At 28.8% G+C, this 16,767-nt stretch overlaps 2 protein-coding genes across 3 annotated transcripts; one reads left to right on the top strand and one right to left on the bottom strand.

The window, feature by feature from the left end:
* The first annotated feature begins 147 nt into the window (after window positions 1-147).
* Window positions 148-3,648, top strand: LOC128397554 (failed axon connections-like). Its single transcript, XM_053358292.1, is given in 5 exon segments — window positions 148-1,339; window positions 1,705-1,842; window positions 2,085-2,250; window positions 2,253-2,347; window positions 2,819-3,648. Coding segments are annotated over 5 exon segments (1,452 nt in total). The 5' UTR covers window positions 148-655; the 3' UTR covers window positions 3,188-3,648.
* A 452-nt stretch (window positions 3,649-4,100) lies between these two features.
* Window positions 4,101-7,545, bottom strand: LOC128397566 (uncharacterized). Of its 2 annotated transcripts, none has more exons than XM_053358306.1 (4): window positions 5,668-7,545; window positions 5,373-5,604; window positions 4,939-5,250; window positions 4,101-4,513 (listed from the first exon to the last, which is right to left on the bottom strand). In XM_053358306.1, the coding sequence occupies exons 2-4, from the start codon at window positions 5,561-5,563 to the stop codon at window positions 4,504-4,506; spliced, it is 513 nt and encodes a 170-aa protein (XP_053214281.1). In that variant the 5' UTR covers window positions 5,564-5,604; window positions 5,668-7,545; the 3' UTR covers window positions 4,101-4,503. The 2 variants fall into 2 exon arrangements, with proteins under 2 accessions (XP_053214281.1, XP_053214280.1); XM_053358305.1 differs by having other exon boundaries at window positions 5,373-5,567; window positions 5,668-7,536.
* Between the last annotated feature and the right edge of the window lie 9,222 nt (window positions 7,546-16,767).

Genomic DNA, 16,767 nt, shown 5'->3' with positions numbered 1-16,767 from the left:
GAAAACATATAAACCAAAGAGAGAAAAGAATCAACCGGGGGAAAGAAAATTCGCTTCTCCTTCATAAGAATAGATGGCGACACTGAGAACACACGTTTTTTTCTCTTCTCTTTTTATAAAAGCAAAGAGACACTCCTTAGTTGACGCCATTTGTTTCTCTCTCACCCTCTTCTCTCATCATCATCATCATCTTCTTCTTGTATCTGTTTCTCTGTCTCTTATCATCCTCTTTCTATTTTACTGTCTTTTTATTTTTCTCTCTTGGTCTCCTCGCCTCTTTTATCTTTCTATCATCATCATCTTGTCTCTCTCTCTCTCTTCTGACTCTCTTTTTTTTCATCTCTCACTGAATCAGTCAGATCAATTTTTAAATTTTCTTCATCATCATCATCATTATTCTGTGCTTTTTTCATCGCCGTGTTTGTCATTCTGATTTTTCCTTTTATCCCTTTACCACGATTATTATTGGTGGATTTTTCATTTTGTGATCGACTTTTTTTTTCATCTTCTGTGACTTTAGAGAGTTTTAATTGTTTTCACATTTAAGTTTTTTTTTCTCTCTCTCCTCATCCTATTGTTATTCTTCATTTTTGTTTTTTTTCTTCTTTATATATTTAAATCTTTGACTTTTTGATTATTAATTCAAAGATATAATATGACGAGTGTTGTTGAAACTGCTCCTGCTGTCGTTGCCACTGAAGGTACAACTGATTCCAAAATTGAGGATAAAGTTGGTGGTGGTGATACCAATAATACCAATAATTCAACTACTGTTGTTGGTGCTGATGATGAACAATCAAAGAAAACAACAGAGGCAACTACTGAAGAATCAAATAAAGATGCTGTTACTGGTGGAAAACCTAAACCAAGTGTACACAAAGTAGATTTTGAGGAAGGAAAAGTCTACTTGTATCAATTTGAAAGATGTGCATCATTACCATCATCATCATCCCATTGTCTTAAATTGGAGACATTTTTACGAATGGCAAATATTCCATATGAGAATGTTGATCATAAAATGAGATACAAATCAAGTAAAGGAGATATGCCATTTGTAGAATTGAATGGACGTGAAATTGCTGAGACCGATGCTATAATTGAGGAATTATCGAAAGAATTTAAGATTGATTTAAATTCTGATTTGACAGGCGAGCAAAAAGTCATAGCCCATGCTTTAGAATCTATGCTTGAGAATCATACCGCTTGGATTATTAAACATTGGCGATTTAAACACCCACAAGAGTTTCTTAAAGTTTCTGGAACTGATATAAAGAAGACAATTAACTCTAAGCTACCTCAATCAGTTCTCAATTTTATGTTCAAAATAGGATTCAAAAGTGTAAGTTACAATTTATTTATTTCTCATCTTTCCTCACACTCACCCAACCCTCATCTTCAATAGAGCTTGCACTAACTTCACCACCCTTTTTTGCATATCTCCTTCAATTTTCAGTTCTGCTTATCTGTTTACTTTATTATCCTGATTCATTCCGATACAATAATTATCTTTAATTAGAAACAATTTCCGTAGCAATAAAACACCCTTTTTGATCCTGTTTCTCTGTTTCCTTTTAGCGCCTTTATAATAGTTTTTTATGGCGGGCTTATCTAGTCTATTTAATAATCCCTATATTTTTGTTGCTTTACTCTCTTTCCCTCTGTTGCTCTTATTTTATTCTTTTTTATAACTCTTTTTATTAACAGAATATCAAAGACCTTATTGGGCATGGCATTGGTCGTCATGATGCTGAACAAGTATATGCTACTGGGCGTAAAGATTTGGAAATGCTAAGCAATGCATTAGGCGATAAGCAGTATTTCTTTGGAGATAAACCCCGATTGGTTAGTATTTAAATTTAAATTTAAATTTTCTTAAATTGATTTTCTTTGAGTGTATTTTTTACTCATGTGTCCAATTGACAATCAAGTTTACCTGTCATTAACTGTCAGGTAAATGTCATTTGACAAGAGAAAATATGAATCATATGTTATCTTTCACTTATTCATTTACATTTACATTTAACTTTTTATTTTTATTTTTGTCTTTTTCTCATTTTTTTGTGATTGATTTTCTGTTTCTCTAGTTGGATGCTGAGGTTTTCTCGATACTTGCCCAATTCATTTTTGTTCCATTCGAGAATTACGATGAATTTATCAAGAATGATACTTCTAATCTATTCAAATTTGTTGAGAGAATGAAGGAACAATACTGGAAGGATTGGGATACAATTTGTCAAGCGGTTGAAGTTGAATCGGGAAAAAGGAAGGTGAATCAGAAGACACCAAGAAATCTGACGAAGCTATCGAAGAAGAAAAGAAAAAGAAAGAAGAGCTCAAAAAAGAAAAGGTAAAAAATCACTTCTTTTACAACTTATTAGTGTTTGTTTCTGGAAGAGATCTGTTTTTACGGGACAATAAGAAGGCGTATCAAGTGGCAAGTGATGAAGACTCTTAGTAGTCAACTCGTGAGGGCTGCATCTGAAAGTGGATATTCTTGGGAGTAAGTGAGATAGAGGGATATTAAGTAATTGAGTGGTATGGAAATAGCGTAGTGGAGGTGTTATAAGATAATGAATTAGATGTCACCTTAAACCAGAATATAATTCATGACTGCATTGATGAGAGAGCTCTATTAACCTGATTATATAACTGTTGATGATGCGTTTGTGAATGAACTTGGTTAATCTTTTTAGTTATTCTATTTTCTACTTCATGAATTGTATCTTCTAAACTGTTATTGTGAATTTGTTCTATTTTAATTGCCTAATGCTGATTTTTGCCCTTTAATTGATTTTGTTTGTTTATTATTTTTTTGTAGGAGGAAAAGAAACGTAAAGAGAAAGAAGAAAGAGAGAAGAAAAAGAAGGAAGAGAAAGAAGAGAAAGAGCGAAAGAAGCGCGAAGCAAAGGAAAAAGCAGAAAAAGAAAAAGCTGAGAAAGAAAAGGCCGAAAAAGAGAAGGCAGAGAAAGAAAAGGCTGAAAAGGAGAAAGCTGAACAAGAGAAAAAAGAAGCCGAAGCAAAAGCTGAAGGTGAAAAAGGAACTGATGGAGGAGATAAAGCTGATAAATCTGGTGGTGAAGTAGATGAATCTCAAGGTAAAAGCGAAGCTGGTGGTGGTGGTGAAGTCGGTGAAAAATCAGCGGAGAAAAAAGATGATACCAAAGAAAGTGAAGGAAAATCCGGTTAAAGAACATTTTATATCGTTTGTTTATTTTATTCCCGATAACATAAAATCAACAGGTACTTTCAATCGGACAATCGAGTGAATATTCATCTGTTCCACTATGGATGAGGATAATTTACCAAGTAAAAATTATCAAGTAATGCGAACAATTTCTTTCCTCGTGCATCCCTTTAACCATAATTCCTGTAAAACAACAGAAGAAAAAATTTTATCAACAAAGATCTATTCCAACAGATCTGCTCTCAATTTCTCTCACACTCATAACAAACAAACATCAACAACCATAAAATTGAAACAAACAAAAAAAATGAAACAAAAAAAAATCATTTCTCATGTATTATTTGATCATAAACAAAACAAACTCAAACACTAGGAAATTCAATATCCATCCCCCTGTATCTTATTTTACATTTATTTTTAAAAAATACGACTTAAAATATTAAATATTGACTTGTGATTGAGAATTGATACAATTGGTGCCATTTTAGATGTTTTCAAATCACATCTTCCCAAAAACAAAAAGCATAACATGTTCACCAAAACAAAATATTCACTTTACTCTAATTATATTGTTTCTTAATTAAAACCCAACGTCTTGTTCACTTAATATCTAGTAAATTGCCATGAAAGTCAACACAACTTTAAGAATCTAAATTGAGTTAATTGCTCTTTTCGATAGCATGTTGATCACATTTGACCAACAAAGTTAATCAACAAGCGACTAATTTAACTAATCATCTTCTCTCTTACTCAGTTTGACTCCCAAATGATGATGTTTGATGATAACCAGAAAAACTGGTTTAATTCGGTTAAATGATTTTTAAGCTCAACCGAAGGTTGAATGTTATTGATTTAAATGATAAACAATTTAAGTTTTTCTAATGATTAACAATCGCGAACCAGTAAAGTCAATTGATTCTTTAGAATTGAAAGTTTATTAAGTTTCGATCAACAATTAATTCAGTTTACATGATGAAAGTGTTTTAATTGAGACAATTTATTAAAAGAAGCTAAATGATGAATGGACAATTAAAGATGAATATGATGAGAGAGAGAGTCAATTACGTGAACTATTGTAATTTGTTTTGATTGATGATAAAGATGAGACAATGATGATGATGAGATGATTGAAAAGCCAACACCCATTTGACTGCGACACCCAAGCAAATGTTTATCAGTATCAATTTTGAACAGTAGCAAATTTCACCTATTATTTGATTATAATTCAACTGAATCAATCATTCAAGACTCATTCTAATGATTGTTAATCATTAGAAATTAATGTTTGGCACAATTAAATTTCAATTGATGATCAATTCCTATTGATGGCTAGATGAAGATGAGAGAGAGAGAGAGAAGCAGATTAATGTCATTTGTTTGTTGTCATTCATAAGAAATGCAAACATAATCAACTTTTCATGTGTATAAAATGATGAATGGATTAATTGAAATGTTGATTATTGTTAAATTGTCATGATAATAATCAAGTAAATTTAACTGTTGATGTTTAATAATAGTAGATTAGCTTGAGAATTGTATTTTTATGTTAGTAGAGTGCAACATTGATTATATTGTGAATACACAATAACATGTGCAATCAGCTGTGTTTACTGAAGATACGATTTTTTTTTCATTCTGATGATGAGTAAACCTGACAGTAACATGAGCATCATCATCCAAGCAAGAGATGATAAGGAAGATAATCTTTTTGTTTGTTACCTTTTTTTTTCATATACAATTTATATTGAACTTACCAAACTCCTGTTGGTGTTGATTCTTGGTGATATTCAACAGGTATCGGAATCGTTGAAGGATGAGAAGGAAGAAGATGCTGATGATGATGATGATGATGATTCTGTGATGATTGTTGAAGTGCCATTTGAACCGGAACCGGAATTTGATGGTGTACTGGTGATGTTGCAATTAAAGGTTGATTTTGATCAACCATAATCATCTGACCCTGCGAGTGGGCCATTGGAGTGGGTTGATGTTGATGATTAGTCACCAAATTTGATTGTTGCTCTTGGACAAATTCAGCTTGACCCATCATCTTGTTTTTATATATTCTGTTAACAATTAAGTGAGGAAGAGAGATAGAGAGAGAGAGAGAGAGAGATGATAATTGTTACATTGGTTCATTTAACACCGATAGTGATCAACTTAATTATCGCTTTTTCTGTATACTCACGGAATTGGAAGTGGAATTGGAATTGGAATCGCATACAGTTTCTTTTTCTGCGATTTCAGAATCAACGCCAATGCCGCTAATTTCTTCAATTTCATCATCTTACGACGTGACATTGTCGATGAGGTCGGTGAACAATTAACCAAAATGATCACAATTAACGATAAGAACATGAAAACAAGTTTACTTTGCATCTTTCTATTGATAAACAATGTAAACAATAAGAATAGAAAAACTTTTAAGTGTTAAATCATCTTCTATTAATCTCGTGTAAACAATTAATTTTAATCACACTTACTTGGTAATCTTAATTATCCTTGATTATCCTTATAACTACCTGAGTATTTTTTTAATTTTGTTGATAAACACACAAGATAAACAAGTGATTAAACTGAATAACTGAATTTCAATGAATGAAATATTTTCCTTTCACTTTCACTTTGAGGTATTAATTGTTATTGCGAAAATGATGATGATGATTATTAAGATTACGATTATGATTATGATGTTTGATTGAACAATTTAGATATTGAAATGATAAGCAATCAGTCAATTGGACCGATATTTATATTTATTTGGTAGCCCTGCCCAATGGTCAGTATATTTGAATATAAACATCGATCCGCTTTCCATGTTGATTTAATTTCAACTCTAAATCAACTCTAAATTAAGATTAATAGTTTATTATTATCATTAACACTTAATTAACTGGAAAATTGTAAATTAAGGTCATCTCTTGGTCATCTGGAAGTGTCATCAACAACTTGTTGACAGGTAACCTGTTGATAGTTAATATTATCAAGCAAACTACTTTCAATTTCAATTAACTTTTTCTTCATAATCATTTGATTTCTCATGACAATCTAATTTGTTAATCAATAGTAAGCTAATTATAATTAAACATCTCTGTGTCCTCTTCCTTGTTCCGTGTTTAACAATTTATTATAAACTTAAATTGATTGTAAACAATTAAATATTATTCCCAAATATCACAACAACAATTGACAATTTGTTTATCTCATCTTTTCATAATCCACTTGTTTACAATTAGCTAATTGTTGTTTAAACTACACTTAGTTTATAATACTATGGTTTACTAATTTGATTAAGATTTCTCTCTTAATAAGGTAAACTAATTAACTTGGAAGATGATTAACAATCAATAATGATAATCAATCTTTTAACAGCTTCTTCCTTCCCGAAACTAATCAATTGATCAAAGTTAATCATCAAACCATAATTTACAAATTAACTTCATTGTTTCTCACAATTAGTGTATTAATGAGTTAATTTTTTCAATTTACATCCTTGATAAAAGGCCTACAAGTATACACACACATATATATATAAATACACACATATAATAATAGTAAATATAACAATTGTAATCAATAACAGTAATTATAGTTAATAAATCAATCAATCAACCAACCAACCATTGGAAAAAGGCAATAATTTAACAATGTTACAATTAGAGTGAAAAAATAATTTACAATTAAATTGAAAATGTAATAACACGTTTACCTCAATTAGTAGATTAATCAATTAAATAATTTAATTACAAATAATGAGGCAGAAATAAAAAAAACTCCTCCACCTTAATTACAATCATCTTAATCTTAATCAAGTTGATTAACATAATGGTGATGACATTAAAACTTGGCAACAACAACAATTAACTTTTAAAGAGTCACAATGAGAAACCTTAACCTTATAATGTATTTACTGATTCAAGTTTGATTAAACCTTTACTGGTTGTATCATCATCATCATCATCATCAAATCATGAATGAATTAAGATAAACAATCAACAATCAACCTACTACAATGGGATTAAATTGTCTCAAATATCATCTTTCTGTTGTTATCTAATATTTTGTTTACTCATAAAAATAAAAAGATGATAATCAAAAGGAGATTAAGGTGTGTGATTAATAAATTGTTGTTGATTGTCTGGACTTTGTGTATATGTGTGTGTATGTTGATAATGATGATGATACTGACGATGATGAGGATGATGATGATGATGATGATGAACAACATGAAGCGGAGGAAGCTTGAATAATAAACAAACAACACATGAAAAAAAGTACCGTTATCCGTATATGGATTAGTTTATATAAATTTTCATACTCTAAATTGTTATTAACCGTTTAGTTGATTATAATTATATTACATTATTATTGTTATTATTTGAAGCTTTAATTTTTTCTTCCTCATAATGATTGAATAATGATTAACCATTGATCACTGATTATTATGATCATCATGATGATGAACATTTTTTTTTAATATCCAAACATGATTATCAGTTTTCAGTTTAAAACGAAATGATAAAAAGATATATTTAAACTTGAAACTGTTTTCTTTTTAATATAATCATGATTATCATCATGATACTTATGATTATTATGATGATAATGATGATAATCGTAGTGATTATTGTTACATGTATTTTGATCCATAGAGGATGGATGATGATGTTCAGGATGAAAAGGAAGATGAGATTTTTATTATTATTACAAATTATATTATTAATAATATAACTAATAACTACTGATGATGGTGATGGTGATAATTTTTTTTAAGTGCTATTGATTGACGGAAATGGAAATAATTAAATGAGCAATACTAATGGGTCATCTGAGAAGATGAATCCAATTTAAATTAATAGTTTATCATCCGAATGATAGTCTTCCAGTTTGTTTAAGCATTTAAGATCAGTTTGTTGGCTGATTATTATCAATTATTATGTTAAACCATATTCAGAATTAAAGTTAATCAATTTAAGTTAATTGTGACTTGAATAGATGAGTTGAAAAAAAAGGTAAATGAGAGTTGCTTTCAAAAGTAAATCATCTTAATTATTTATTTTTGGGTGAAAAAGTTGAGACTTTATTGAGAGAGAGAGAGAGAGAGAGAGAGAGAGAGAGAGAGAGAGAGAGAGAGAGAGAGAGAGAGAGAGATTTTCATCATCAGCTGATTTACATGATGAGGAAGTGATGATGAGTCTTAATTACTTACCTTTCACCATTGGATTTAATATCTTGACTTCATGCTGTTTCATTCATTAGATACAAATCTACTACCACTAATCAGTTGATTATCATGAAGAAAATAAAACTCATCATCATGTTAATATTGAATGAAAAAAAGGATGAAATAACCAAGAGAAGTAAAAAAAAACAACAACAGGAAAAATATGATAACCAATTTAATAATTTCATCCAAACAATTAGTATGGAAGAAAAATTTTAACTACTCATCTTCATCATCTTCACTTGTTCAATTGTTATTAGATGATATTTGTAATATAATATATAGACAATAACATGATGATGATGATGATGATTAGGATGAGAAAAGGATGAGGAAGATAATCGTGTAATTTGTTATTATTATTATCAGATGATTTCCTGATTGTTGAAAGATATTTTCATTTCTTGAGGTTGATTCCAATGGCCAAGCCTTTTCTGATACGAGCTCAAAGCGATAATAATAATAAAATGATGACCATTATCATCCTCATCATTATCAGCATCTTCATCTTCATCTTCATCATCATCATCAAGATAATCAAGGTAACTTGATAATTTTTTTGTTCTTTCCTTTTGTTTCTCAGTTCATTGAGTTCATCCAAAGGTTTCTGATTTGGGATTTAAATTGTTCAATTAATACTAATCAATAGAATTGATTCAATTAATTAGTTAGTTTAAATTGTAATCAAGATTAATTGATTTCCCTTTATTGTTATCATTATTTTTACTTTTCTATTCTTGAAAGAAAAAAAAGTTTGATCATATCAGTTGATTTATTTCAATTTATCATTGATTTTAATTGTGATTTTATAACTTTAATCCTTGTTGATCATGAATTAAGATATTAATTATCAGTAGTGATTATCTTACTTCAATTAATTTATAACAATCAAGGAATTAAATAATAACATATAATCAACTTTTTCCTATTCTTATCTTAATACTGTTTTTGATTGTAAAGTACAAATTGTTAATCATAATCTGTTAATTGGATGATTATCTTGATTTAACATTTATGTTTATGATGTTAATCAAATTTACATATGTAATTGCCTTTAATTGTCATTAATTTGATAACAATCAAGCAACCGGATTAAAAAAACACATGAAGAGAGAGAGAGAGAGAGAGAGAGAGAGTTGAAAACAATTCTGATTGAATTAAAAGTTTTTAGTGTTTTGTTTTAATGGCTCAACAATTAACAAGATAAAGTCATGATTGGAAGGAGGATAAAGATTAAGATTAAGATGATTTAAGCTGAGATGATAATCTTTGAAAGTGATAACAATAAGATGAAGATGAATTAAAAAAACACCCATTTGGTTAATTTAAAATGATAAAAGAAACGGTCAACACCAAAGTCCATTAAATTGTTAATTTAACCACGAACTCTAAATAATAACAAAAAATATTTACCCCAAATTGGAAGGCGTGAAAAAAATGTTCAATTTGATGATGAAAGAAGATGAAGATGAGAGAGATAATCTCATTTCTTATATCATTGAATCATGATGATGATAGTGATGATCATCACCATCATGCAATGAACAAGAAAATGATAGCAAACCTTTAAATTCATTAAGACCATTGGCTTCAATTTCATCATTGATTATCGTTAATATATCAATTTCTTTGTGATGATCAGAAACTAAATCAACAGTTTAATAGGGTCAATCAAGGATTAACCAAGGGTAACAATTTACCACCTCCCTGATCAACAATTAGCTGACACCTTCACCTTTTATATATATAATCAAGATCATCTTCATCTTCATTACCAACCACCCTTAGGCTTTTCTTACCTCAATGAGCATCATCATCATCATCATTATCCTCATCTACTGTATCCAACTTCCGGTTGATCATATTATTATTATGATGACGTTACTAACGTTAGCTTTTATTAACTCAATTTGTTGATTGTTGTTGCTGTTTGTTTGCTGTTAATATGATCAATTTATTTTTCTAATGTGTTAATATTATTGTGAGTATATGATATTGTTTAAAATTCAATCAACCGATTACAATTATCATTAACTTTTTGTCTGTTGTCAAATGACATTTCCAATTTTCACCTTAATTGTTGACACTTCTCATTGTTTTGATTTAAGGGTTTTCTTAATCATCATCATCATAATCATGATGATAATTATCATCAACCTTGTCTGGCTTTTCATTTAAACTTAATGGTGATGATGATGATGATTAACTGTAAATCTCTCAATGTTAATCAACTAATCCAGACCAATTTATTATCACCTTAATTGTTATCATGTATTAACATTAAATTATAATTGATAATTAACAGTCCATTTAATTAGATGATTGATTAGATTATATTTGGTTTAAATTATCAATATTTAATCTAAGACAATTTAAACCAAATTAAATGTCAACGTTATTGTCAACAAATATCATTCAACTTACTAACAATCAATTAATTGTTTACCTGTTGATAATAATGTTATTATTATTTTTCAAGGGAAACCAGATTATGATCCTTGATCACAATTAACTATTTGATTATCATAATCATTTTCAGTTTAAATTTAGTTTAAACCTAATATTTAAACCGGTTATCAATTAACTTTTTAACTAACAACAATCAACTGATTATTATGATTAACCAAAAGCCGTAAGGTATCATTTATATTGAACAGTTAACTTAATTTTTTAATCGTCATCATCATGTTAATCATGTAGTTAAATGATTTATATCAATAAACATAATTTTTTAATCGTAAATTAATAACAACAATTAAGTAAACAAAACAAAATTAAATAAACGGTTAAAAGGTGTGTATTAATTGTTGTTACCAAAAGTTAATTGTTACTTGTTAACAGTTTCACATTGAACTGTTTTTTTTCATGGTTAAAATTGGTTATCAATTAACTAATTTAGTTTCTATTTTTCCAAACAATTAAATCAAAGAATCGTGAAAATTGTTGATAAATTGATTTGGTTCTCATAAAAAGAGGAGATGTAATTTTGTCATCATCATTATCTTCAGGGGATTTGATTGTTTTCTCATCATTATCATGATCATATGGTGATGATAGATGAGAAAATGATGAAGATAAAGATGAAGATTTTAATGATGAGGATGATTAATCTATGTTAGTTTGTAGAGTTCAAAATATTCATAAAAAAACATCTTACAAATTGGATTAGATTAATAAATGAACCAAAAAACATCAGAAAATTTAAAATAAATGTTATTCATTTACTGGATTGAAGTCTAATGATAATCATGGTGATTATCATTTTCATCATCATCATCATGTTGGATCATCTCTTGCATTGAAAACCCTTAAAGGTAAATACATCATCTTGATGATGAGGAAAATGTTTCATGTCAAGATTTGATTGGAAAGATAATCAATATCCGACCAAATAATTGGCCAAAAAAACCAACGAATTCAATTTCATCATCACGGTTACCCTTCTCATCCTTTTCATCCTCCTTCTTGTTCTTGACTCCATCATCATCATCATGAGAGAGAGAGAGAGAGAGAGAGAGAGAGAGAGAGAGAGAGAGAGAGAGAGATGAAGATTTATTTTTAACAAGACACGCGCTTCTTAATGATAATCAATGAAATTTAATTGAACATTCATTAGTTAACCTTTTACCTTACATAAAGTATTTGATTTTTATAAAAATATATTTCATTTAATTGCAATTAACTTTCCTGATAATTTACAATTTCAATCTTATTGCTTATTTTCGGGGATTAGAGTAACAATTTATCACAATAATGTGATAAAACCTTCAGGTAAACTAATAATAGTTTCTTTTACCTTATTGTCACATTGTGATAATCAATTGGAAAAGTGTTTACTATTTAATAGTAAACAAGCAGAAAGCAAAAAATTAATCATTATCTTTCATATATATTAGCTTAGGATGATCATGATCATGATTATGATGATGATGATGAAAGAATGTTGTAAAAATAATAAAGTGATGAAGATTGAAAAACTGATTAACATGAGGATGAAAAGGTGATGATGAAAATAAATGTTGTGATTTTGTGATTTAAATCAAAATTGATAAATAAAAACAAAATGATTGAATGAACTTGAAGGTAAAGTGAGAAAACTTTTTTCAACTTAACATTGGAAAACAATCTTGTTGTTTGATTGATGAGATTTACCTGATGTACATCAGGTATCACCGTCAATATCATCCTCATCTTCATCTTCATCATCATATTTATCTCTCTTTGGTTACAATGTTTTGACTCTCTCTCTCTCTCTCTCTCTCTCTCTCTCTCTCTCTCTCTCTCTCTCTCTCAATGATCATCTTCATCCTCCATCATCAGTAACCACACACCTTTATTTCAGCCTCTCAGCATCTAAGAAACTTTTTTTATTTTTACTTTGTCAACGGTTATTGATTGTTACGTTATGTTAATTGATTAATCAATTTATCCTCATCACTTATTGATAATCAAGTTTCACAATCAAGAAAATGATGACCAAAGGGATAACAACAATTGGCACCATTTTATTACTTGAATACTTTTATTGTTATTTTTTTCTGCTTATTTGATTGATTGTTTGATTCAAATTGATTTAATCTCCATCATCTAATCCAGATTATTATCTTTTTGTCAACCCACACCAATCAGTCAGTCTACATGATTTAATTGCTACATCACATTTTCTTATAATTATTGTTAACCTGTTGTTCCCTTGCTAATTGTAGACGAAAACTTAATTAATCCTTTATAATTAATCTAATTGGTATTCCTTTATTCATGTTAATAACTTTCCATCAAATTAAACAGAAACAAAATAATAGAAACTGAATAGTAACACAATTAATTAATCATCGTAATGAAAACTTTTTGTTTTCTTCTTATTTGTTTACCTTTAAGGTGCAACTTTTAATTTCCTTTTAATGTATTAACCATTCCCTTTAATCCCTAATCCCTCGTAGAGTAGCAATTTAATTAACCATAATCTCAATCAACAATTAACAGGGAAAAATATTTCCAAACAATCAGAATCCAACCAATAAACAATCAAATTTAGAATACGAAACAATTTAATCACAACCACAATTAACAGGTAACAAGAATATTATAAATATAAAATCATTGGATACGAAAACAATATTAATCAAAATTGAGAGAGAAATAAAAAAGTTAATCAAATGAAATGATTAAAGTTTTTTTTTCTGTTTAATTGTGAATCAAATTGTTTAAGAAAAGTAACAATTGAAAAGCAAGAAGAATTGAGAGAAAAGTTTTAATCTTCTCATTGTTTAAATTGTTATTCTGTTGATGATGAACAATTTACAATTAAATATGAAAAGGTGAGGATGAAGATAAATTAAGGAATCAATTGATTAACCTAAAGATGATGAAGATGAAGATGAGTTAACAACATTGAATTGGTGATGATGATTTCTTATGGCAATCAATCAGAAATTAAAAGTGAGGCCTCAGTCACTCATAACCAGGCCTTTTTACAGTCATCATCTTACACACACAGAGAGATGATGATGATGATGATGAGGATGATAATGATAATGGTAAAGATGAGGATGAGGATGTAAAGGTAAGAGACTGTCTTGGATGATTAGATGAAGAAAAAGAGATGAGAAAGATGAGAGTTTCGTGGGTTGATCATCTTCCTCTTCCTCATCATCATCATCATCGTTTACAAGAGAGAGAGAGAGAGAGATGATTTCTTATTGCAATCAAATAGAAAGTGACTTTAATTTCTGATCAAATGATGATCATCATCATGATTAATGTTAATCATCATTATAATTTTCTCTACTTATTATTATCTTAATTACAATTGCGTAGGAATAACATACATATAATCAATTTAAATGAACGAATTAAAAAAAGAGCTAAAAGATTAATTATAAATGTTAATAAATGGAAAACAACAATAATTAACTTCATCTGATTATTTCTCAATGACGATATTTGTATAATTCTTGATATTGATCATCATTTGGATTATGATTAATATCCAGTCATGATTAACTCTTGTATGTGTGAGAGTATTGATTGTCAATTATCAGTAATACTGGTTAGTTAAATTAAATTGTTGACAATTAAATGCGTTGAAAAGGTAAACAAACTTAATCATCTCTCTCTCTCTCTCAAGAGTTTGTACTTGAGATTAACAAGAGTCTTTTATCAGGTAATCATCATTATCTTAATCATTCATCATGTTAACATGGGAAAATTTTCAGGAATGAATCAGATCTTGAACAGATTAACCTTGAAAATCTAACGGAATTGTTCACAATCAGATAAAAGTGAAATTGAGTCAGAAAAAAAAATGAATATGATTAACCAGACAGAACTTTTCTCGACTCAATTAAAATTAATTGTCACAATTGAGTAAAACTGGTTAAGCTGATTTACTCATTTCATCAATCAAATGAAAGTTAATCACATAATCATCTTATCAGTAACAAAAAACCACAGAAAACTGACCAACACAATTCAATCAATGGACAATCAGCTGATAATCACTATCATCATACTCAAAAGATTATAATAAGATTATAATTAAGACAAACATCCTCATCAGGATGAAGAAAAACTTTTTTTTCTGATAATCAAAACTTCCACTCCTTTTTTTTCCTATTAATTAAAAAGATGATTACTTTTTATTACCTAAACTATCAAGGTTAATTTGAATACGTTATCGTAGTAATTAACTATCAAATCTTTTTAATTTACTTTGAAACAGTTAAACAATTAACGGTTAATCGTTAATTATTGATGAAGGAAAAAGTAATCTGATCACATTCCAAGATCGGGTGTGTCTTTACATGTTATTTGAATACCTTTTTTGTTAAGTGTTTCATTTGAAGTAATAACAATTGTTAACATGATGATGATGATGATGATCGTTGATGACAATCACAATTAACAATGATCATCATTAATTGTAATTCATCTTATTAATGTAATAATAATCATTTTTTATTTGCTGGTTTCCTTTTAACGTTAATGTTATTGTAATCATCATAATGGTGATCACAATATGAGTAAGTAAATTAAATATATTTCCTGCCGTTCAGATGATCAAAACTAATTGAACGAGAAAAAAATATTAATTTCTACAATTAAATGAGTCATAACAGAATGAGAACTAAATTAAAGTCACAATTAATGTTAATTATCAAGATAGAGATGTAAATAGTTAATCGCAATGGTTAATGATTGTCAATTTTTGGTAAGAAACTTTTCACAATTACAGTTAATCAATGGCTCAAGTTTCCATGTTTCTGAACAATTTGTTTCTTATTTATCGTTTAATTTTCATGGTGATTCATCAATGATTTAATAATTTGTCATCTTTATCATCATGACATTGAAAGAGAACTTTGTTTTTCCCTTAGAATTTGTCATGATGATATCAATAATGATTCAATGGAAAATAAATTCCCATTAGTGAGACCATCTCGAAGTAAATTTCTAATATCAACTAATGGTGTTAATTATTGATTCATTTGAAAATTTCTATTCAATTTCTTTCAGGTAAAGGTAATCAACGGATGAGAATATGATAATAACAGTTGTGACTAATTACTAATCTAATTAGTTTGATTTGCTGTTCGGAAGATATTGGTTACTTTCTGTGTGGCAAGTTCTGATGATAAATGAGAAGTCATTTGATCGGAAAAGTGGCCTCAAAGTGCGTCCAACTATCAGCAAGAAGGGATTTAAGGAGGAAGAGCAGGTTAACGGAGGATAAAGTTAGATTCAGTTAGATGTGAATATGGTTCGATGATTGAACAAAATGCTTACATGATGAACATGATCATCTTCAGGAAGCTGAGGAAATAGAAAATGGTTAAATAGTGAAAAGAGTTAACAACAAGAATGAAAGTTGAATATCATCAGCAAACGATTTGATTTAAGGAACCGTGAAAGTTACCTGTTAACTAGTTACCTGTAAATAGATTCATTCATTTTTCAACAGTAAATCATCAACATTTTAGATTCATGTTCATGGTGAAAACAGAAACCGGAAAAAACGGAAGTTAATAATTCAATCCACAATTGGATAATATTGTCATCATTTATTCAGTTTCATTGAATTATCTCTTACTTGTCCTCTTCCTCCTCCAATCAATCAATTCATTCACATCCAAAGATGATGATGATGATGACCATCATTTGACCAATTTTCATAGTTAATATCATTACCAGTCGCTATTAAATTTAATTGTTATAACGTGAGGTGATGATAAGTTAATGATTAACTTAATAATAGTAATATAATTTTCATTTTTTTCATGAGAAATAAAATTGTAACCTGGTTACCTGAGCCAACTTGTTGATTGTTGATAAACAATTGAAGTTTTAATGATCTTGATGA

This window comes from Panonychus citri, unplaced genomic scaffold, assembly GCF_014898815.1.
Source record: "Panonychus citri isolate SS breed McGregor unplaced genomic scaffold, ASM1489881v1 Contig00033, whole genome shotgun sequence".
NCBI lineage: Eukaryota > Metazoa > Arthropoda > Arachnida > Trombidiformes > Tetranychidae > Panonychus > Panonychus citri.
This window is presented reverse-complemented; position numbering and strand designations above follow the sequence as displayed.

Coding starts and splice junctions, on each gene's coding strand:
- LOC128397566 (XM_053358306.1), bottom strand. CDS start 5,563: ATGCAAAGTAAACTTGTTTTCATGTTCTTATCGTTAATTGTGATCATT. Junction 5,251..5,372: donor CCAATTCCACTTCCAATTCC/GTGAGTATACAG, acceptor AATTGTTAACAG/AATATATAAAAACAAGATGA.